Source organism: Salvelinus namaycush, chromosome 15 (genome assembly GCF_016432855.1).
Source record: "Salvelinus namaycush isolate Seneca chromosome 15, SaNama_1.0, whole genome shotgun sequence".
NCBI lineage: Eukaryota > Metazoa > Chordata > Actinopteri > Salmoniformes > Salmonidae > Salvelinus > Salvelinus namaycush.
Genome location: NC_052321.1, coordinates 17833078 through 17856977, shown reverse-complemented (window position 1 = coordinate 17856977; position 23900 = coordinate 17833078). Strand labels below are relative to the sequence as shown.

The 23900-nt window shown below is 40.9% G+C and overlaps 1 protein-coding gene across 4 annotated transcripts in view; it reads left to right on the top strand.

Annotated features, from left to right (window-relative positions):
- LOC120060250 (pleckstrin homology domain-containing family G member 3-like) overlaps positions 1 to 23900 on the top strand; it is a 64266-nt gene that overhangs the window by 36728 nt on the left and 3638 nt on the right. For 2 of the 4 annotated variants that reach the window (XM_039009420.1, XM_039009421.1), the window contains exons 4-17: positions 821 to 921; positions 4858 to 4927; positions 5040 to 5086; positions 5203 to 5353; positions 5595 to 5726; positions 6546 to 6728; positions 6816 to 6908; positions 6994 to 7080; positions 17693 to 17726; positions 17982 to 18089; positions 18334 to 18366; positions 19257 to 19267; positions 19714 to 20061; positions 23281 to 23391. In XM_039009420.1, the coding sequence (XP_038865348.1) occupies positions 821 to 921; positions 4858 to 4927; positions 5040 to 5086; positions 5203 to 5353; positions 5595 to 5726; positions 6546 to 6728; positions 6816 to 6908; positions 6994 to 7080; positions 17693 to 17726; positions 17982 to 18089; positions 18334 to 18366; positions 19257 to 19267; positions 19714 to 20061; positions 23281 to 23391 (1509 nt within the window). The remainder of the gene's footprint in view (positions 1 to 820; positions 922 to 4857; positions 4928 to 5039; positions 5087 to 5202; positions 5354 to 5594; positions 5727 to 6545; positions 6729 to 6815; positions 6909 to 6993; positions 7081 to 17692; positions 17727 to 17981; positions 18090 to 18333; positions 18367 to 19256; positions 19268 to 19713; positions 20062 to 23280; positions 23392 to 23900) is intronic. The other 2 variants (XM_039009422.1, XM_039009423.1) reach the window with 2 other exon arrangements.

The following is a 23900-nucleotide window of genomic DNA, read 5'->3' as shown; positions in this document are numbered from 1 at the left end:
GTATTGCAACCCTTTAAATGCCTCTTCCCCTCCCATCCCCTAGAGGGCATTACCCTTTATGGGTTACCCATCCATAACCACAAGCCTAGACCTAACCTTGTGCTGACAGTCTAATAGTAGGCTGTACATATAGCTAACTGCCAAAATAAAGGAAATGCCAACATAGTGTCTTAATAGGGCGTTGTGCCACCAGAACAGCCTCAATGATCCTTGGCATAGATTCTACAAGTGTCTGGAACTCTATAGAGGAATGCGAAACGTTCTTGTGTGTGAAGACTCTACTTTACTCTGCACTGACTGGGTGTGTGCATGTGTTTGTATACAAACATGAGTGTAATTAGGTGAGAGGAGCAACTGTGCCTATGTTTTTAGTTGATATTGTCTAGGCCAGAGTAGTCCTGCAGCCTGATGAGAGAGGGGTCATGGGAGGATAACACTGTGCTGGTCTGAGACTGTGTTTTTTACAGAGCTACAGACCTCACAGTAACAAGTAATACATCCTTAAAATTACTATTTGAACCACTTAGATTTGAACACACTGATCATGAGTCATACAGTTTTGGTGTAATAGACAGCAGATAAAGACTTCATCCTATGTGGTCTTTTTAGCCTGCGAACAGGATGTGTAATAAATTGAAACAACATTGAAGCGGAATCCACCAAGGTGGCAACCACTTGAGCATGTTCAACTTTATCTATACACAAGCTCCCTCTACTGCAAATAATCAGAAATTGTAGTTTAGACAGAACACTCACTCCAGGATGGTTCTTCATTAGGCAGATTGTAGGTGCAGTATAACCAGTGTTATTGTTTCTCTAGGATTACCTGGCTCACATCATAGACATGGACAACCTTCCCATTCGTCCAGACCAGGTTTCTTCCCTGTTTGGGAATATAGAGGACATATATGAGTTCAACAGGTAAGCTGCAAATGTAATTGTTTTATTTTTACAGACAGTCTTCACAAAAACAACTTAACCTAACACTCAAACTTTCGAGCAGACGTTGAGAAGACATATTGACCTTTTTAGTGGAATGCTCTTTTGACAAAGATTCAAAGGCTTCCTGGCAGGACATCTGTTTTATGGCTGTGTTGGAGAGTTTATCCGTCTAAATCTGTTTTGAGGACAAAGAAAAAATGACTGACTAACCAACACCAAACGCAGATTGGCCTAGAACAACACAGCAGATTGGGATCAGTAAAGAATGAGACAAATCACAATATGGCTGTATGTGTCAACTCTGCTCCAGACGTTATCAGGATGATCACCTGCTCTGTGCACCCATTTGAATGTTTAGATGGGAGATATGAAGCTGTTGTGCAGCATATGCTCACCAAGCCTCATGCCAAAAGAGAAAAAATAAAACATCCTCTCAGAGTAAGGCTCCTCCCACATGATTCCCAATGATGGCGTAATGCCATAAAAACCAAATGGTTGAAAATAATGGTTTTGGTGCATTTACAGTTGAAGTTGGAAGTTTACATACACTTAGGTTGGAGTCATTAAAACTCGTTTTTCAACCACTCCACAAATTTCTTGTTAACACACTATAGTTTTGGCAAGTCGGTTAGGACATCTACTTTGTGCATGACACAAGTAATTTTTCCAACAATTGTTTACAGACAGGTAATTTAACTTATAATTCATTGTATCTCAATTCCAGTGGGTCAGAAGTTTACATACACTAAGTTGACTGTGTCTTTAAACAGCTTGGAAAATTCCAGAAAATTATGTCATGGCTTTAGAAGCTTCTGATCGGCTAATTGACATCATTTGAGTCAATTGGAGGTGTACTTGTGGATGTATTTCAAGGCCTACCTTCAAACTCAGTGCCTCTTTGCTTAACATTATGGGAAAATCAAAAGAAATCAGCCAAGACCTCAGAAAATCATTGTAGACCTCCACAAGTCTGGTTCATCCTTGGGAGCAATTTCCAAATGCCTGAATGTACCACGTTCATCTGTACAAACAATAGTACGCAAGTACAAACACAATTGGACCACGCAGCCGTCATACCGCTCAGGAAGGAGACACGTTCTGTCTCCTAGAGATGAACGTACTTTGTTGTGAAAAGTGCAAATCAATCCCAGAACATCAGCAAAGGACCTTGTGAAGATGCTGGAGGAAACGGGTACAAAAGTATCTATATCCACAGTAAAACGAGTCCTGCATCAACATAACCTGAAAGGCCACTCAGCAAGGAAGAAGCCACTGCTCCAAAACCGCCATTTAAAAAAGCCAGACAACGGTTTGCAACTGCACATGGGGACAAAGATCGTACTTTTTGTAGAAATGTCCTCTGGTCTGATAATAGAACTGTTTGGCCATAATGACCATTGTTATGTTTGGAGGAAAAAGAGGGAGGCTTGCAAGCCGAAGAACACCATCCCAACTGTGATGCATGGGGGTGGCAGCATCATGTTGTGCGGGTGCTTTGCTGCAGGAGGGACTGGTGCACTTCACAAAATAGATGGCATCATGAGGTAGGAAAATTCTGTGGATATATTGAAGCAACATCTCAAGACCTCAGTCAGGAAGTTGAAGCTTGGTCGCAAATGGGTCTTCCAAATGGACATTGACCCCAAGCATACTTCCAAAGTTGTGGCAAAATGGCTTTATGACAACAAAGTCAAGGTATTGGAGTGGCCATCACAAAGCCCTGACCTCAACCCTTGTGGTGGCATATTTCTGCTTTACCAAATAAGGAGAGTTACAAACTTCACACACCAGTCAGAGTTATACTTAAACTACATATTTAATAATAAGAGCTTTGCAATAGCAATTTGACTTTCAATGATGCACCATTTCTAATGAACCATTAGAAGTACCAACAGAAAAGTACAAAGATATTTTATAGCCAAGATACACCCCTCTCAACCTACATGATCTTAGGAACAGTTCAAAGGTTAAGATTTGTATGAAAGATATCTATAAAACATAGCAGACAGTTACTGCTGTGTCAACAGTTTTCATTGTAAAGACCAGTGTCTGGCCCCCCCTACTCCAAACTGGAACCGTCTCTCCCTGGTACGGCATAGAACAGAACCATTAGCTCATGTTCTCTGGAATGCTCTTTAGGTTTTATCACCCAAAGACATCGTAAATCTCCTCTGTCAGTGTTATTTCATAGAGGCCCATCCTCAGTAGAACACACACACAATAGTTAACGGAATACTCTATTCTGCCGAATAAATCAACCATTATAATGCAATACAAGCATTATAACATAATCTTGCAATTTTCCACGACATCCTATAGACAATTTGTGGGCAGAACTGAGAAAGCGTGTGCGAGCAAGGAGGCCTACAAACCTGACTGTTACACCAACTCTGTCAGGAGGAATGGGCCAAAATTCACCCAACTTATTGTGGGAAGCTTGTGGAAGGCTACTCGAAACGTTTGACCCAGGTTAAACAATTTAAAGGCAATGCTACCAAATACTAATTGAGTGTATGTAAACTTTTGACCCACTGGGAATGTGATGACAGAAATAAAAGCTGAAATAAATAATTCTCTCTGCTCTTATTCTGACATTTCACATTCTTAAAATAAAGTAGTGATCCTAACTGACTGAAGACGGGGATTTTTTACTAAGATTAAATGTCAGGAATTGTGAAAAACTGAGTTTAAATGTATTTGGCTAAGGTGTATGTAAACTTCCGACTTCAACTGTATGAGATTTCCACCAGTGTAGACTACTAAAATAAAGGTTTTGATTAGTCATTGTTACATCTAAAGCAGGGGGAGTTTATGTACATCCCTCTGGCTCAACTACAGCATCAATATACAATGTGTTACACTGGAGTGGGGAGTTTGCTTTTGTTTTATAAAGTAAATGAAGTTAGACTGGATTATTAAGATTTAGTCTGACCCAGACATGGCTGCTACAGCCTGGTGATGCGTGCCATTGCCAGCGTTACACTTCCCATCATCTCGGCTAAACGCTGCGACTGAGTCGTGCCATTTAGCAGGAAGTGCCCAGGGTGAGCTGATCCGCAAGAGCCAAGCATACTTTTAAAGCACTGGTTTGAAAACATGTACAACTCTTGCACTTTTCCCAGGTGATGGAGGACATATTAATTCAAGCAGAAACTGTATGAACCTCTGAGGAGATGTGAAATGGCATTCTCTTTTATCATTGTATTGGAGAATGAATGTCTCATGCAGCAGACTGTAATACAGTTCATTTTCATACACAGGGTTTTCAGGCGGTCCTAGACTTGTCATTCAGTTTATAGATGTGCATGACTGACTAGTGACTGCCTCTGAGTCATGCTATTATTAAAGCTACAGTACTGCTCCCGTTTCAGGGTCAGGTCTCTGTAAAGGTCATCACACTGAAATCTTCTTGTACCCCTGAAACAGAAACAATGTTTCCCTGCCACTATAGGCCACATATTGGCTTGATGAAAGAATGTCTTGGAACTTGTTCATGATTTGTCAAGCAAATGTTTGTCTTCAGGCAAAAATAAACCTCAAACAAAAAAGTATAAAGACAAACCATTGTACTCAGCATATTGACATATTGCTATGTTCCTTTATTTCGTCAGCCCATGCAGCTGAAGGGTGTTTGTTGTAAGTTATGAAAGTGTTTGATTTTGTGTGTGACCATGTTAAAAAAAAAAAAAATTGTTGGTTTTGTACTCCTTTTTATGTTTTTTGTTCTCCTTGTGTCCACTCTGCTGTGGGAAACCTGACCCTGTTGAGTCTTTGGGCAGAATGAGGTTAACCAGAACAAATGCATTCAGCCATGCAAAACATAAACATGTTTTCATACATAACATAGTACCTGAATGTAGTTTACACTGACCTAAACCTTATTCTAGCTTTGCGTCGGTCTGTCTTCCTCCACAGTGAGCTGCTGCAGTCTCTGGACATGTGTGAGAATGACCCGGTTGCTGTGGCCAGTTGCTTCGTAGACAAAGTGAGAGGAGGCCACTCACACAGACTGAATTGATACCTATCATCGGGAAGCTGGACAGGCTGGAGTGTTATTGATCTGGTTTTGTGTTTTTCCTCCCTTTGCTATTTTATAGAGTGACGCTTTTGAAATCTATACACAGTACTGCACAAACTACCCCAAGTAAGTAGAAGAATGGAAAGGTTTTCTGAAACCTTTGGGGGACATGTTAAGAATCTGTAACCTTAAATAACAATGGAAGTCATATGATACGATCCATTGACTTGTGTTCCCTCTAGCTCTGTGGGTACACTGACCGACTGCATGAGGAGTAAGACTCTGGCCATGTTCTTCAGGGATCGCCAGGCCTTCCTCAAGCGTTCTCTCCCCCTGGGGTCCTACCTGCTCAAACCTGTCCAGAGGATCCTCAAATACCACCTGCTTCTGCAGGTACACTGGTCCTCACTGCATACTACCTTTTCTATGGGTGGAGATGGTCTAAGTAAGCTGTATAGAATTGTACTTCTGCAATTGCAGGTTAATTGTGGGGTCCCTTGACAGGAGGCCAATTCATATTTTTTTTTACCTGGTAAGATGGCAATGGTAGAGCATTGTATAGCATACAACAACACATTCAACTTCTTTCCAGAGGTCTTGATTCCTCATGTTCTGGCTGTTTGCCCTCTAACAGGAGATCGCCAAGCACTTTGACCCTGAGGAGGAGGGCTATGAGGTGGTGCAGGAGGCCATTGACACCATGACCGGGGTGGCCTGGTACATCAATGACATGAAGAGGAAACACGAGCACGCTGTCAGGCTGCAGGTCAGTATGGCTACTCTCAGGGAGAGGTGAATGGAATTTGACCCACCCCTTTCCACCTACCACTATTGTTACACCTGCATCATTATATAGTGTATCTAATTGGGCAAATTTTGTATGTGATTGTTTCTCAATAGGTTTTATATCAGTTAATGAAGTGTAGCTACTTCTGCTCTGCTCATAGTTTATCCTGTCTGTCTTGACGGAGGTTGTGTTGATGGGGAATCCTTTTAGTCACCCAGCAACTATTCCAGGTTGCTCTCCTGCTGCTCCCACAGTAACTCCCTGACTGAGTTTACTGTACTGTGTGGGGGCAGGCTATTAAAAAAAAAACAATGTTTAGTTGCACAGTCTTTGTTGTTCCAATAAAGCAGCCCATTAACTTCCATAATCAACCTTAATACGTTTGCTGAAGCCTAAATCTTTAGAAAAAAATTGGCCAAAGCAAATGTGTAAACCTGCTCCGTGTGGTATTGATCAGTAAGCCTCCGAGGTGGCTCAAAGCTCCATGTCTCCCCGACCTCTGTTTAGTTTGGTCAGGGATTTGGGGCCTCGTTGTGACTCAATAAATCTACCACAGGGCCACAGTGTCTGCTGGGTTTTCTATTTGTTTCAATTTCTGCATTTGATTAGATGGTGAGTTCACTGCCCGTTGGTTCCTGGCCTACTTGTTGTTTTCTGTTGTCGCATTAAAAAAATACTGTTCCCTTCAGACTTTGCACCCCTTGTGCATGCTTTCATGTACAGTTTTGTCAGTGTTGTGTACCCAGACTATGTTTAGGAGACCTAGATACAATCAGGAGTGTGTGTGTGTGTGTGCAGGAGATCCAGTCTCTCCTGATCAACTGGAAGGGTCCTGACCTCACTACGTATGGAGAGCTGGTGCTGGAGGGAACCTTCCACGTCCAACGTGCCAAGAACACCAGGATGCTGTTCCTCTTTGACAAGATGCTCCTCATCACCAAGAAGAGAGGAGAGCACTATGTCTACAAGACACACATATTGGTAATGAACAAAAAGTAGAGGAACTTAACCCAAATGCCATGAGCTTGCTCTGTTAGGTTGGCGTAACGTTGCTCCCTGTGGTTTCAGTGCTCGACCCTGATGCTGCTTGACAGCGCCAAGGACCCCCTGCACTTCAGTGTGATCCACTTCAAGCATCCCAAGCAGCCTCACACTGTGCAGGTGAGTGTGGATCATAAGCCCATCCTCTCTTGTAATAAGAGTAGTTCTGTATGAGCTCAGTATAATTGACAAGTGTCTTTTTCAGGCCAAGACTGTAGAGGAGAAGCGCCTCTGGGCTCATCATATCAAGAAACTGATTCTAGAGAACCACCACACCATTGTCCCACAGAAGGTAAACCTATAGCGACAAGGGTTTCCTCTCCACTCCTGTCAAGTAGCCCACAGTCTTGCACCAGCCAACTCTAATCCCTCCTAAACAAATGCTCTGGCTTCCGGGTTAACATGTGAATGAAGGTTGTATGTGAGGGTGGCTTCTGTTCTTTTCAACAAAGTTAAAATATACATTTTCTAGTTCACTAACTTTTCTAAAGTCTAACGCAACTTCTTACTTGAAAATAGCTCATAAACTGCGTCCCAAAGACAAGAGAAATCCAAACGAAACTCACCCACAGTACCTATGGCGGAAGAGACTAGGATGACAAACTCTGCACCAGGCCTACCTACCGTCTTTGACAAACTTTGCTTCATGATTCTCAGAACTCAATGGGACAATAGACGCTGCTTTGGCCCCAATATCAGCTACTCTCGATAGCGTTGCAAAACCATAGATGGCCATGGCCAACAGATTTTGTTCAACATCCATTATCCATCTGGCTACAGTGACAAAATTGTTGCACTGGAAGAAAGGTGCACATCGCTGGAGAAAAACTATCTCCTCTCCGAATCCATAGATGGTATAGAATTTTTCACGCCGTTCAAATATACGAATCACAAATATTGAAGACAATTCAGTGGGCTCTGTCATTAAATTAATGTCTGAATTTTTCACTAAGAACCTGGGGCAAGAAGTTTTCTCCTCACTACCGGTTTTAGCCTGGGCACATTGAATTGGCAAGGTACGTACTAGCCCGAACGCTAAGAGAAGGCAGATGTCACGTTCTGATGGAGATACTTTTTGAGGTTTGGCCTAGTTATTTTCTGTGAAATACATCACACTATTTACCTGTGTGTATGTGTGCATTTGAATGAGAATTTGTGTACATATGCATGTGTACAAACACCTGCACCGCATCAGCCTCAGGCAAACTGGCATTAGCTGTAAAAACATTGCCCCTCAGTGTCATTCTGACGTACTTTTATTTTGACTTTAAAAAATATATACTTTTATCTTAGAATGACGGTCAATCTCCCGCACAGCAACTCCACTCCCACTTGTCTCCAATTCCACATCCCAACCCTCAGCTTCCCTCAGTCCCTCCCACCTATCTCTGCAGGCCACCCTCTTCAGATTTCTACGCAACAAATATCTTTCAACTATGCAGTGATGTTTAACATACAATTTCAATCTATCAAATAGAATCTACAGATTGCAAATTTAAGATAAATACTTTTACTAAGATATTAGTATATCATTAATTGACTGACGCGTTCTCGCCAGATCTCCCAACAGTACTATTTCTAGGGTCAATTTTAGATCAATGTTCTGCATTTTCAGCCATTCCTGAATCTGAGACCAGAAACGGGCTACCTGAGGGCAATACCAAAATAAATGGTCTTAATTCTGTATCCTCACAACAAAATCTGCAGAGCTTTGATGATTGAATGCCCCAAATATTCAAAATTTTGTTGGTGGCAAGAATTCTATATAATAATTTTAGCTGAAAAGCACAGTCTTGAATCTTGCGTCGTTTATATATCAACTCATACACCCTGTACCATGGATTCGGTACATCAAAAAGCTCATCCCAACTATTTTGCAATCTGTATGGCACAGCTATCAACATCCTGGTCCTCATATGAAACTGGTACACTTTCCTATTTATGCTATTTTTATTCCTCTGCCAGTTTTGATCCTTTACATTGGGCAGACAGACCAGTTCCCTGCCTCCTGCCACCTGCCTCCAGTTTTGGGGTAATGCTGCAATCAATTGGTTGTACTCTTGTGGACTAAATATAAAACTTGAGTCATTGGCATACATGGACACCTTTTTTGTTTTAAAGCCTTGGATTTCTAATACTCTGTTGTTATTTGATCTGATTTTAACTTCTTATGGGTGGGGGGCAGTATTGAGTAGCTTGGATGAATAAGGTGCCCAGAGTAAACTGCCTACTACTCAGGCCCAGAAGCTAAGATGTGCATAGTATTAGTAGATTTGGATAGAAAACACTAAAGTTTCTAAAACTGTTTGAATGATGTCTGTGAGTATAACAGAACTCATATGGCGGGCAAAAACCTGAGACAAAATCCAACCAGGAAGTGGGAAATCTGAGGTTTGTAGGTTTTCAAGTCTTTGCCTATCCAAGATAGTGTAAAATTTGGTCCGATTGCACTTCCTACGGCTTCCACTTGATGTCAACAGTCTTTAGAATCTTGTTTCAGGTTTCTACTGTGAAGGGGGAGCGAATAAGAGCTGTTTGACTAAGAGGTCTGGCACAATGCCAAGAGCTCAGTCATGCGCGTATGCCGTGAGAGCGAGCTCTGAAGATTTATGATAAAAACATCCTAAAGATTGATTCTATACATCGTTTGACATGTTTCTATGAACTGTAATGGAACTTTTTGACTTTTCGTCTGGACTAAGTGTGCCTGCGCCTCATGAATTTGGATTTGAACTAAACGCGTGAACAAAAAGGAGGTATTTGGACATAAATTATGGACTTTATCGAACAAAACAAACATTTATTGTGGAACTGGGATTCCTGGGAGTGCATTCCGATGAAGATCATCAAAGGTAATTAAATATTTATAATGCTATTTCTGACTTCTGTTGACTCCTCAACATGGCGGGTATCTGGTATGGCTTGTTTTGGTGCCTGAGCGCTGTACTCGGATTATTGCATGGTGTGCTTTTTCCGTAAAGCTTTTTTGAAATCTGACACAGCGGTTGCATTGAGGAGAAGTATATCTTTAATTCCATGTATAACACTTGTATTTTCATCAACATTTATGATGAGTATTTCTGTAAATTGATGTGGCTCTCTGCAAAATCACCGGATGTTTTGGAAGCAAAACATTACTGAACATAACACGCCAATGTAAACTGAGATTTTTGGATATAAATATGAACTTTATTGAACAAAACATACATGTATTGTGTAACATGAAGTCCTATGAGTGTCATCTGATGAAGATCATCAAAGGTTAGTGATTCATTTTATCTCTTTCTGCTTTTTGTGACTCCTCTCTTTGGCTGGAAAAATGGCTGTGTTTTTCCGTGACTAGGTGCTGACCTAACATAATCGCATGGTATGCTTTCGTCGTAAAGCCTTTTTGAAGTCGGACACTGTGGTGGGATTAACAAGTTTATCTTTAAAATGGTGTATAATACTTGTATGTTTGAGGAATTTTAATTATGAGATTTCTGTTTGAATTTGGCGCCCTGCACTTTCACTGGCTGTTGTCAAATCGATCCTGTTAACGGGATTTCATCCATAAGAAGTTTTAATAGCTAGCATTTCGATGGCCATAAGGAATAGATATGGTGACAGCAGACACCCTTGTTTTAACTCCTCTTGACAATTCAAAACTCTCTTGAGAAATATCCGCTATTTACTATTTTACACCTGGGGTTGTTATACATTACTTTTACCCATTTTATAAGAATCACTGAAATTGAACAAATCCAGGCATTTTTATAAATAAAATCCAGTCTTTATCAAAGGCCTTTTCAAACTTCGCTTTAAATACCAGGCCTGTCTTCTTAGATGTTTCATGATGTTCTATTATTTCTAGTAGTTGTCCTATATTATCTCCAATGTATCATCCATGTAAAAAAAAAAAAAACTGTCTGATCAGGATGAGATGCTATTGAGCCCACACTACTACACTGTCTGAGGCAAGGACTACATGCTTTCTGGTAAGTTTTGATTACAATCCTGGGTGGGGTGAATATTTTATACATGATATACATGATTTTTTGTTAACTAGTAAATAGTAGCCTACAGCGAAGTGTGTTTTAAATCATTTCTAACTTGTTAACAATTTCTGCTAGTTAGTTTTTGCTACCTACCATGTGGGTTTTGGCTTGCTTGAGCCTGCTAACTGAGTGTTAATTCACCTGCTTCCGTACATGTTTCATTTTAAAACGTTTATCTTAGAAAGGAGTTTATTTTAACTGGTCAACTATTTATATGTACATGGAATTGTATTTTTTTTTTTTACTCATTTTTTTCTAATCTTTACAGGAAAATGCCACGGGCACAATCTGACCAACTAATGTAGAAGGAAAAGCTGTGTACATTTGCAAATACTGTGCCAAATCATATGTGAAGAATGCAACAAAGATGCAGAATCATCTGGCTAAGTGCGTAAAGTTCCCTCAGCGCTCACAACAAGCAACCTCTGACAAAAGTCCCTCTACTTCTATTCGAGGTCAAAATGATGAATCGGACACATTATCGATAGCAGCAGCTCATGGTCCTCGAATCAGAAGTTGTTTTCTTTACTCAATGGCGGAACGTAGTCATAAATGCTGATGAATGTCTTGCACGAGCTGTGTATGCAACTGGTTCACCTCTGGTGCTCACAGGCAATGTGTATTGGAAGAGATTTCTGAATGTTCTTCGACCCAGCATACACCCTTCCAAACAGACATGCTTTATCTACTCATTTGCTGGATACAGAGTTCAACAGAGTTCAAGTGAAGGTCAAGCAAATCATAGAGAAAGAAGACTGTATTGCAATCATCTCTGATGGGTGGTCGAATGTTCGTGGGCAAGGAATAATTAACTACATCTCCACCCCTCAACCAGTATTCTACAAGAGCACAGACACAAGGGACAACAGACACACCGGTCTCTAAATTGCAGATGAGCTGAAGGCAGTCATCAATGACCTTGGACCACAGAAGGCATTTGCACTGGTGACAGACAATGCTGCGAACATGAAGGCTGCTTGGTCTAAAGTGGAGGAGTCCTACCCTAACGTCACACCCATTGGCTGTGCTGCTCATGCACTGAATCTGCTCCTCAAGGACATGACACTGAAAACAATGGATACACTCTACAAGAGAGGCAAGGAAATGGTTAGGTATGTGAAGGGTCATCAAGTCATAGCAGCAATCTACCTCACCAAGCAAAGTGAGAAGAATAAGAGCACCACATTGAAGCTTCCCAGCAACACCTGTTGGTTTTGGTGTTGTCATCATGTTTACCAGTCTCCTGGAGGGGAAATAGTCTCTCCAAGAAATAGCCATATCAGTCTGTCGATATGGACAGCCCCATCAAGAGGATCCTCCTGGATGAGGTATTTTGGGAGAGAGTGGTAAGCAGCCTGAAACTCCTGAAACCTATAGCAGTAGCCATTGCACGGATTGAGGGAGACAATACCATCCTGTCTGATGTTCAGACTCTGCTTGTAGATGTAAGACAATAAATCCATACTGCCCTGCCTACTTCACTGTTGCTCCAAGCAGAGGAAACTGCAGTACTGAAATGCATAAAAAAGCATGAAGACTTCTGCCTGAAGCCCATACACGCCGCAGCGTACATGTTTGACCCCAAGAATGCTGGCAAGAGCATCCTGTCTGGTGCAGAGATCAACAAGGCCTATGGTGTCATCACTACCGTGTCTTGTGACCTTGGCCTGGATGAGGGCAAGGTTCTTGGCAATCTGGCGAAGTACACTTCCAAGCAAGGGCTTTGGGATGGAGCAATATGGCAGTCGTGCCAACATATCTCATCAGCCACCTGGCGGAAGGGACTTTGTGCATCTGAGGCTCTTAACCCCTGTTGCCTCCATCCTCCAAATCCCACCAACATCAGCCGCCTCAGCACAACTGGTCCTTGTTTGGGAACACACACACACCAATGCATACAACAGGCTGACCAGTACAAGGGTTGATAAATTGGTGGCCATCCGGGCATATTTTTGGCTTTTTGAGCCTGATAACGAGCCATCCTCAACAAGGTTGGAAAGTGACAGTGAAGATGAGGCCTCAGTCTGATGTTCAAGAGGTGGACATTGAGGAGGTCCAGGGAAGCCTGAGAGGAAGACAACCAAAGCTTTAGTTTCTAGACTATCATTTTACAGATGTATGTTGCGATGGATCATTCAATATTCCCTTTTGTTCAGTGAAATCATCCCATGTGAAGAGTCAACTCCATTTAATTAAAGTTCAATTCGTAACTAAATTGATCATTTTAATTCTTTGAAGGATTTAATCATTTGCAATTGTCTACTTATAAGGTAAAAGGTTTATGTTTCTGTCTCCACATGATATGGTAAATATATCAATGCAAATTGGTATTAATATTAATTCCCATATTCCCGTTAATTCCCACGGAAAGTTTCCACCTCTGAATATTCCCCAAAATGTGCAACCCTAAAGGTATCCCGAACAATATTTGCTGAACCTATATTATACTGGAAAAATTCAGTTATAAATTATTTTATCCTCCAGTAAACTTTGATTACATTTCCAATATCCCTGTCCACATGGAAATTCTGTAAGAGTTATGTGAAGGTCAATGATGATCCGATTGCATTCTCTCCTATTAAAACTTTTTTAACCTTTTGATGCAAGAGAGAAAGAGACAAAGTAGTCAAGATGACTAGCTTAAGTCTCCTCCATGTACACTACCATTCAAAAGTTTGGGGTCACTTAGAAATGTCCTTGTTTTCCATGAAAACATGCATGGAAATTATTGGCAAAATGAATATGAAATCTAGTCAAGATGTTGATAAGGTTATAAATAATGATTTATTTGAAATAATTGTCCTTCAAACTTTGCTTTCGTCAAAGAATCCTCCATTTGCAGCAATTACAGCCTTGCAGACCTTTGGCATTCTAGTTGTCAATTTGTTGAGGTAATCTGAAGAGATGGCTTTTTCTTTGCAACTCTGCCTAGGCCAGCATCCCGGAGTCGCCTCTTCACTGACATTGAGACTGGTGTTTTGTGGGTACTATTTAATGAAGCTGCCAGTTGAGGACTTGAGGCGTCTGTTTATCAAACTAGACACTCTAATGTACTTGTCCTCTTGCTCAGTTGTGCACCGGGGCCTCCCACTCTTTCCATTCTGGTTAGAGCCAGTTTGCGCTGTTCTGTGAAGGGAGTAGTACACAGCGTTGTACGAGGTCTTCAGTTTCTTGGCAATTTCTCGCATGGAGTAGCCTTCACTTCTCAGAACAAGAACAGACTGACAAGTTTCAGAAGAAAGTACTTTCTTTCGGGCCATTTTGAACATGTAATCGAGCACACAAATGCTGATGCTCCAGATACTCAAGTAGTCTAAAGAAGGCCAGTTTCATTGCTTCTTTAATCATTACAACAGGTTTCAGCTGTGCTAACATAATTGCAAAAGCGTTTTCTGATGCGCAATTAACCTTTTTAAAATGATAAACTTGGAATAGCTAACACAACGTGCCATTGGAACACAGGAGTGATGGTTGATGATAATGGGCCTCGGTACGCCTATATAGATATTCCATAAAAAATCTGCCGTTTCCAGCTACAATAGTCATTTACAACATTAACAATGTCTACACTGTATTTCTGATTAATTTGATGTTATTTTAATGGACAAAAAAATTGCTTTTCTTTCAAAAACAAGGACATTTCTAAGTGACCCCAAACTATTGAACTGTAGTGTATATATCACTAGGTCGAGGGTTTTTTAGTCTCCAAATATCAACTATTACTCTGCCACTCTTAATAAAGCATGAAGATCTCTAATGGAGATCAGCGCATTTATATACAACCACATATATTTCAGACCTAGATCACCAATATGCTATAAACCCAGATCCTCAGCTATACAAAAAGCAATGATCTTCAGGCACAATTTGATCATTTGGCTACATCCAAAGCTGAAAAGCTGTTACAGTCCAAAGGTTATTTCTATGAGTATGGTGACAAAGCCAGTCAACTATTAGCCCATCAGATAAAATGCAATGCAGCTTCTCGTTTCATTCCACATATTAAAGATGCCCATGGTACTTTGTTGTCGACCCCTTCCGATATCAACAAAACCTTTATCATTATATTCATCTCTTTACACATCTGAATCCCCAACTCACTGCCTCTAAAATGGACTCCTTCTTGGCAAACTGAAATGCCCCTACAATCAGCTCATCTGACGCAAAACATTGCAAGAATTACGAGAATAATTTTGGTAAATGCAGAGTAGCAAAGCTCCTGACGGCTACCCCAGAATTTTACAAAACATTATCTGATAAACTTGCTACTTTTTTGTAGGTGTTTAGTGATTCCATAGCAAATGGTTCCCTGCCACTTATACAAGCTTCTATATTGCTTATACTTTAATTTATTTTGTATTTACTTAACCTTTATTTTGAAAGAGAAGACATTGAGACGTAGGTCTCCTTTCCAAATGTGCTCTGTATAATACTATTTTTAAATAATTTGTGTACTTTTATAATCATGGTAAGCACAACAAACACCACAAATCAACCAGAAAAACAGTTGCATTCCTCCGCAAATAAGTCCCCAATCAATACTTTAAATTGCACAAACGGCACCAGAACATCAAGATAAAATGTATTTTGAATTTTGTTCCAGCAATACAGTGCATTACATTTAAAAGCAAATTTACCTAGCTCAGTGGAGACCCTAGAAACCTTAAGTTAACCAATCCTGTGACTGGGTTAGGCAACTTAGGTGTCTATACTTCAACAGAAGTTTATGAAGTAGGGCCTTGTAAACAAAGGAGTAATGTACATTTCTCTGATAGAAATGTTTGCAAAGTTGTGCATTTAGCAAAGATTTAAGAATGTTAGCTAGACAAGGAAGCCTTGAAATAAGGCGATAATTCATTATTAAAATCACTACGATTTTTTTTTTTTTTTTTAAGGCAACAATGATGGGCACTGCACACTTAAGCAGACCAGAATCCAATTGCCGGCTTCAGTGGATTTCTTATCTATTGCTAGCATCACTTGTCTATTGCTAGAATAATTTCTCTGATCATTCAGCAAGTTTTCCCTATCAGCATCCAGCCCAATATCTTTGTAAATAGGCTTAGACGTTCTTCCAAATAGAGCCCGCTGATTGAAATGCATAATGAGGCCAGTGTATGAAGGAATTTGTTGTGGCAGAGAGGAGGCAGTTTTCCAGAATTTAGCCAGGTTCCCATTACAATCTGAAAGAGCAGTTTTGTAATAATCAGATTTAGAATTTACACAATGATTCCTCAGTTGCTTAAAATCTTGTCTGACAGGCCTGAGCCTGTGTTTCTGACCTTGACCCAAGCATCATCCCTTTTTATGAATGACTTTTGATAATTATAGGCGTGTACTAGGCATTGAATCTACCTTTTTAACCATTCATTTTTTTGAAGGGAGCATGATTATTCCCAATGGTATTGAAGACATCTGCAAAGAGGCGCAAAGCTAAATCGGGTTCAGGGATAGCTGAAATACAATCAAGGTCACTAGAATAATGATTGTGTGGACTGACTTTCCTCTTTGTAATGGCGCGAGGCTTATATTTTTCTATTCTCACATCTCTAACACAACTGGGCAATGATCACTAATCTCTTGGAAGAAGACGCCAGTAGGAACATATTTATCTGGCGTATTCGTTAAAATAAGATCAATCACAGTTGACTTTGAAGGATCTTCCCCAACCTGCCGGAGGCATTGCCATGAGACAAACTGCTTTAAAATGTTAAATCTAGCCAGAAGGGGTTCATCTCATACATTTTACTCGTATGTTATGTGCTTCGGCAACACCAGCCTTAACAGAACTATGGAGAAGTGGGAACATGAGATGAATATAGAACTTAAACTGGTGGGAAAGCGCTATTAAAAAGGGTAAACTCGTCTTCTTCCTGTGCTTGACTCGGACTCATCCAGTTCAAGGTGCTCCTTCGAGTTCATTATGAGTAAGTCCAGACTAGCAGACATATACCTTGATATATAGAGGACAAATGTGAATGCTGTGCTCAATCTCCTGCAAACCTAACACGCGTCCTGGTCTTTCTCCAAATGGATAAGCTTTCTGGACTTCCATCTTCTGAAATCTTGTCACCGTATCTTAGGGAGATGGTTGACGTTGAATAGCTATGTTGCTATTTTTGGAGCTGTAGAAGAGCCCCGTCGTATATTGTCTAAGCACTCCATATTATTGCATTCACAACTCTTCTGGCTCATGGCAGGATTCTGCTGAATTGGAAATCCGCAGCCCCTTCCTCCCTAGCTGTATGGCTCTAAGATATATTTATTCTTAAATTAGAAAATATCAAATTCACCTTAAGAGGATAAACAGATAAATTGTACTCCCTTTGACAACCCTTTATTTCATTATTTGAAGATTTCTCTACCCTTCCTACTGAATGAACAATTACCACGCTTAAATATAAACAATTACATTTAGCTTTAACCTCTGACTGGACTCCCATACAGTTTTAAGATGTTGACCTAGACTGCATCTATGGCGCTATATACTATTCCTTCTAATATGACTAGTAAGATTACCCAAATAAATGATTCTCATTCAATTATCTACTACTGTTATCTCTTATATATTCTCTTCTTATATATTATATACTTCTCTTATTATATATTTATATTATGACAAAAAAATACTATTAGTCTGTTAACACACTTCTGCATAAAATGTTTTTTGTGTATCTCCATTTAATCTCCTTTATGACATGCTGACATTCGTTGTTTACATGTAGGCCTATGCACCTTATAGTAGGGGTGGGGGGGTGGAGCTGTTCTTTGTTTTAAAAAATAAAATAAACATATCAATGCTGCATTTGTAAATTTGAAGTCTAATAAAAATGACTCTACTGTTTTCTTTTGATTTCTGTCTTCCAGGTAAAAGAGGCCATCCTCGAAATGGATTCTCTCTGTGAGTATTCCAGATAAATATGGTTCATATGAATAAAAGGTAAAGGCACTAAACATAGCTGTGGCTGTTAACAAAGCAACAGAAAAGGCTGTCATTGAGTGCAAGCGGATCACTTCACTGGAAATATGGAACAATTATTAACTGTTGCGTCCCCATTTGAAGAGTAGAGAACGATTTCTTTAATTCACTGACCTGGTTTTGAGTGAGTGAGCGGTAGTGACTGAGTGATGGTGTTGCTTGCTGTGCTTTGTGCAGACCCAGGGTCGGGGAAGTACCGCTACAGCCCAGAGAGGCTGAAGAAGGCTGGATCCTGCCGGGCTGAAGACTTTTCCGCAGAAGGGAGACCCGGACGCAGGACATCAGGTGAGTTAGTTCCCTCCCCCTGCACATAGTAAAACAATGTTTTGTTTTACAACACCAAAGCCATCTCTTCAGGCTCGATTGGTTCCACTTACCCCACAGTTCTACAGTCTGAAACTATTCTTAACGAGGCTCCTTTTTTGGTTGCGTCTCAGAAGCTCATTGCTTGTGATATCAGTCCATGAGAATACTGTATGTTTGCCACAAATATATTCACTATGCTTCAACTGTCTTTTTTACATTTTAGAACCAGGGAAAGAGATCGTAAGGACAACCAAAGGTAAGGCAAAAGGGATGCCACTAATTTACTTATCATTGCGATCTTGTTAAAGAGGTCCCTGTTAGAGGCTATTCATTATCATGATGAGATTTGTATGTTAAATGAAGATTGAGACCAGATACTGAGTCTCAGTACTCACCCCATGCTGTCATTCTGCCGTAGATGGACCCCTGGACAGCCAGATCAAAAGGCCAGACCCCTACTCCTCTCTCAGCCCCACACCCCCCTCTGTCCTAGATCACCCATAATGATGTTAATTATGGGCCATATTACTGAAAGGCTTTGTCATTCAGGAGCTCTTTTCAATAGTCAAATTCAGTCCTGGCTTTAGATCTGTGGCTCGCGCTGCTCTCATGCATTCTAATTGACCCGCAATGAAAGGGCAGTGATGGGAGATAGAGGTGATTATGGTTATATGAAGAGCAGCAATAAGTTGGAAATAAATAAGTGTGGTTAGGTTATATTAAAAACTAATGGGTTTTGGAGGAAATTGTCCGTGTGTCTTCCCCAGTCAGTCTGCCATGGCTGTGCAGTCAGCCTCGTTATCTCTGCTGATTTTTAAATAGAGAGCAACAAAGGGATAAACTAAGTACCTCTGTCTTGTCTCTCTGACGTCTTTACGCCCTCTCAAATCAAGTTAGCTACAAACCTAATGACGTAATTTTCTTGTTCTTCATCTTCCTCAGTCAGAGAGGACTGTCCTTATGAATTGCCTCATTTATAAGTCTCTGAAAGGAGCCATTTCTCATTCACAGTTTATCCAATTAACTTGCCAGTTTTCAGATATTATTAGTGTGTTTACAGTATGATATAATTCTACTTTCTTGTTGTGGCAGCATTGTTGACATTCTCTTATTTTCTCCGCTTCATTATCTTCTCCTGACTTGCAGCCATACTGAAGGTAAGCTTCCCAATGATGAAAGTACATTTTTCCCTGCCATGTTTTTTCTCCTCTGTGCAGAAAAGAGAAATCGGTTGACTCCGTTCAATGTGGTTCAGTGAGATGTTGTTCTCACAGGTTTGACACTGACTCTGAAAGGAAATGCAGAAAAAACCTTGCTGAGAGGAATTGCTACTGAACCATATTGTGTTAATAATGGGCTGAACCATATTGTGTTAATAAAGGCAGAGGTTTCGGTCTCAGGGTTTTGTTGATTAGTGATGTGTCCATAATGTGGGGCGCACAGCATGCTAGCTTGGCATGATCACATTGTTGTACCTTCATATCTCACGCCGTGCTAAAGCAGTCACATTGATACCATTCTTTTCAACACCTTGCAATTACATTAAAAAGGAACATCTCTATGCTGGCCTTGCAATAACAGCTCAACTCTCTGTGACTTCAAGCTACAGCACGCAGACAGTGAAGGTGCTCTTCTGGGGGACAGGCGTTCCCTGCAGCCAGCTGCTAGTGTCAGTATGCTGGGCTCCAGTCTAGGTGAGGCTGAGAGGCCTGGTGTGCTGGGAGCTCAGGAGGAGATACCCTCCTGTGGCCTGAGTCCTAGTGAGGACCCTAAGCCAGGGTCCTTACCCTGCCAGGGGGGCACTGAGCAGCAGCAGGAGGAGGAGACTGAGGAGGAGAAGGGGGAGATGAACACAGATGATATTCTGATGGAGGATGACCAGGTAGCCGACTTTGCCATCTCCTGCTGGCACTATAGGGCCAGGGCTTTACTTTCCGCTCGGTTCACAACGGTGAGGCTCACTGCCACCAAGGGGTTTCCTATTTCCTCTGCAATTTCACTGGCTTGCCAATCAACCATCTCCCTCTCTGTTTACCTCAGCCTTGATGCAATTCACTAAAACCCAGCTACCATTTGCCGTACTCATGGAATGCTTCTGGTTTTCACACTCGCATAATAACTGCATGGACTAAACCTTCCAGGAATGGTAACAACAATCAGTATCATGGAAATCTGGTCACTGCAGATCAGATTTATAATTCATCATGTTTGTGACTTCATTGAATGTTGGGGAAAATGTGACTATTGAAAGGCCTGTTATTGTTTGAATTTGAGGTTTTTAGAATGGAATGGTTAATAATGATGGTGGGGAAAATCAACAGTTACATCGTAATAGAATTTTGGATGATATTATATTGATACTTGACTCTGTATCGATTTAATTAAATTGTTGCTAGGTAGCCTTAGCTAGCGCTAATCGGCTTTACCTGCACCAAAACTCTGGTATTTTTCATCCTATAGCTTGTTCTCCATCTCTTTTTTTAATAGTGAGCCAACATGTTATCAGCACGTTTATTTCCATGACTGATCAAAACAAATGTTCTCATGCTCTCTTGTCTCTCTGCAGCAGACATATAGTGAGCAATATGTTTGGAACATCATATCATAGTATTGAATCACAATACATATAGAATCGTGAGAATTGCAATAGGTATTGTATCGTGAGTATGTCATATCGTGAGTATGTCATATCGTGAGTATGTCATATCGTGATAATGTCGTATCGTGATAATGTCGTATCGTGATAATGTCATATCGTGATAATGTCGTATCGTGATAATGTCGTATCGTGAAGTCTCTGGCAGTTCCCAGCCCTAATGGTTAACGCGCACACTACCATGCTTTTCTCTCGTGTGTTGCGGAGCATTACAGACCCCAAAAATTGTCAAAGCCTTCAGCCACCCAAGTCATAGACTGTTCTCTCTGCTACCGCGTGGCAAGCTGTACTGGAGCGCCAAGTCTAGGTCCAAAAGGCTCCTTAAGAGCTTCTAACCCCAAGCCATAAGAGCCATGTTTTACCCTGCTGCTATTTGCTGTTAATTATCTATGCATAGTCACTTAACCCCTACATGTACATATTACCTCTGCACATTGACTCTGTACTGGTACCCCCTGTATATAGCTTAGTTATTTTATCGTGATACTTTTTTTACTTTAGTTTATTTAGTAAATCAAATGTTATTTGTCACATGCGCCAAATACAACAGGTGTAGTAGACCTTACCGTGAAATGCTTACTTACAAGCCCTTAACTATTTCTTGAACTGCGTTGTTGGTTAAAATATTTACTAAATGAAATAAAAAGTAACACAGTAAAATTATTTTCTTAACTGCATTTTTAAATATTATTTTTAAATTTTATTTCACCTTTATTTTACCAGGTACGCCAGTTGAGAACAAGTTTTCATTTACAACTGCAACCTGGCCAAGAAAGTAAAGTAGTGCGACAAAAACAACAGTTACACATGGGATAAACAAACGTACAGTCAATAACACAATATAAAAATCAGTATACAGTGTATGCAAATGGGGTAAACAGGGAAGGCAATAAGTAGGCCATAGTGGCGAATTAATTACAATTTAGCAATTAACACTGGAGTAATATATGTGCAGATGAGGATATGCAAGTAGAAATACTGGTGTGCAAAAGAGCAGAAAAGAAAATATGGGGATGCGGTAGGTAGATGGTAGGATGGGCTATTTACAGATGGGCTGTGTACAGCTGCAGTGATCGGTAAGCTGCTCTGACAGCTGACGCTTGAAGTTAGTGAGGGAGATATGTCTCCAACTTCAGTGATTTTTGCAATTCGTTCCAGTCAATGGCAGCAGAGAAGTGGAAGGAAAGGCGGCCAAAGGAGGTGTTGGCTTTGGAGATGACCAGTGAGAGATACCTGCTGGAGCGCGTGCTACAGGTGGGTGCTGCTATGGTGACCAGTGAGCTGAGATGAGGTGGGGCTTTACCTAGCATGGACTTATAGATGACCTGGAGCCAGTGGGTTTGGTGACGAATATGTAGTGAGGACCAGCCATCGAGAGCATACAGGTTGCAGTGGTGGGTAGTATATGGGGCTTTGGTGACAAAACGGGTGGCACTGTGATAGACGGCATCCAATTTGCTGAGTAGAGTGTTGGAGGCTATTTTGTAAATGACATCGCCGAAGTCAAGGATCGGCAGGATAGTCAGTTTTACGAGGGTATGTTTGGCAGCATGAGTGAAGGAGGCTTTGTTGCAAAATAGGAAGCCGGTTCTAGATTTAATTTTGGATTAGAGATGCTTAATATGAGTCTGGAAGGAGAGTATACAGTCTAGCCAGACACCTAGGTATTTATAGTTGTCCACATATTCTTAGTCCGAACTGTCCAGAGTAGTGATGCTAGTCGGGCAGGCGGGTGCGGGCAGCGATCGGTTGAAGAGCATGCATTTAGTTTTACTAGAATTTAAGAGCAGTTGGAGGCCAAGGAAGGAGAGTTGTATGGCGTTGAAGCTCATTTGGAGGTTTGTTAACAGTGTCCAAAAAAAGGCCAGATGTATACAGAATGGTGTTTGCGTAGAGGTGGATCAGAGAATCGCCCGCAGCAAGAGCGGCATCATTGATCTATACATACATCATTGATATACATTGTTGGTTAAGGGCTTGTAAGGAAGCATTAAAAGGTAAGGTCTACATTTGTTGTATTCAGGGCATGTGACACAATTTGCTTTGAAAATCAACATTGTAGAGAAAACAAGTTAGCAATTAGCCTTGTGCGTATTTGATGGGTGCATTTGCATTGAGTCAATGGATCCACAGAGCTGATGTATGACTTCAAAGGTGAATTTGGCTGTCAAATCAGGGAGTCAGGATAATATGTGCTTTGGTCTTCACATTAGTTAGGTTTCCCTTTTGATTTTTCCAAAACTACAGAGGAGCTTTATTGGGGTTAATTGCTACAATGGCATTAAAATGGCTTGAATGTTGAACATCCTGTAATATGAATGGCAGCTGTCTATATAATGTATTGTCACACAGGTGCGTTACAACTAAATGCAAATCAGTGCTGCCCAGCTTGTGTCTGGAACCAGATGATAGAAAAGTCTTGTGATTCTTCACTGTATGGATTTGGCCATCTAAGACCCCGTGTTCACCCTAAGCATGCTGCAGTCCCTTTCATGTTGTGTTCTGCTACCCCAGGATGAAGAACACTATGAGGTTGTAGTTAAGAAGGCACCAATGGGGGAGAGGAAGGAGACATCAGCCCAGGAGATCAGCGAGTTTGCTACAGAGGAGACCTTCACTGACCAGGTATGAAGAGTTTGGACTGGCTGGGTCAAAGTTGAACCAAATCTGTCACATGAGACTAGGCTTCAAGAGATTCTGAACGGATGAATGTTTTCTTTTCTTGTACTGTATCTCAAATATAGGGGATACTAACAGAAAAGTCTTAATCTTTTGAGGGGATGGGAATTTGGGAAGACTGGTAGGTGGCCCAAAGTGGTTCGGTTCTGATCTAATACAACTAGGGGGTTGTGTATTTATACCCTGTAAATGAGAATGTTCCCTCCATGTTGTTGCCCCCTGTCATCTCTCATGGTCAGAGGGAACATTTTGATAGATCCTGGGTGCTCTTGTCTGCTTCCAAGCCGAGTGTAACAAGTTGTTTTGATCCCTCCCTTATTTCCTACCCGAAGCTCCCACTGCATTCCTTAACACACACACATTCTGCCACAGCCAGACTGCAGCTGGAAATTAGTCTGTTATAACTTCACACTGCGTTCAAATCTGTGAAATTAAAACTGTTAAACGGTTTTTAA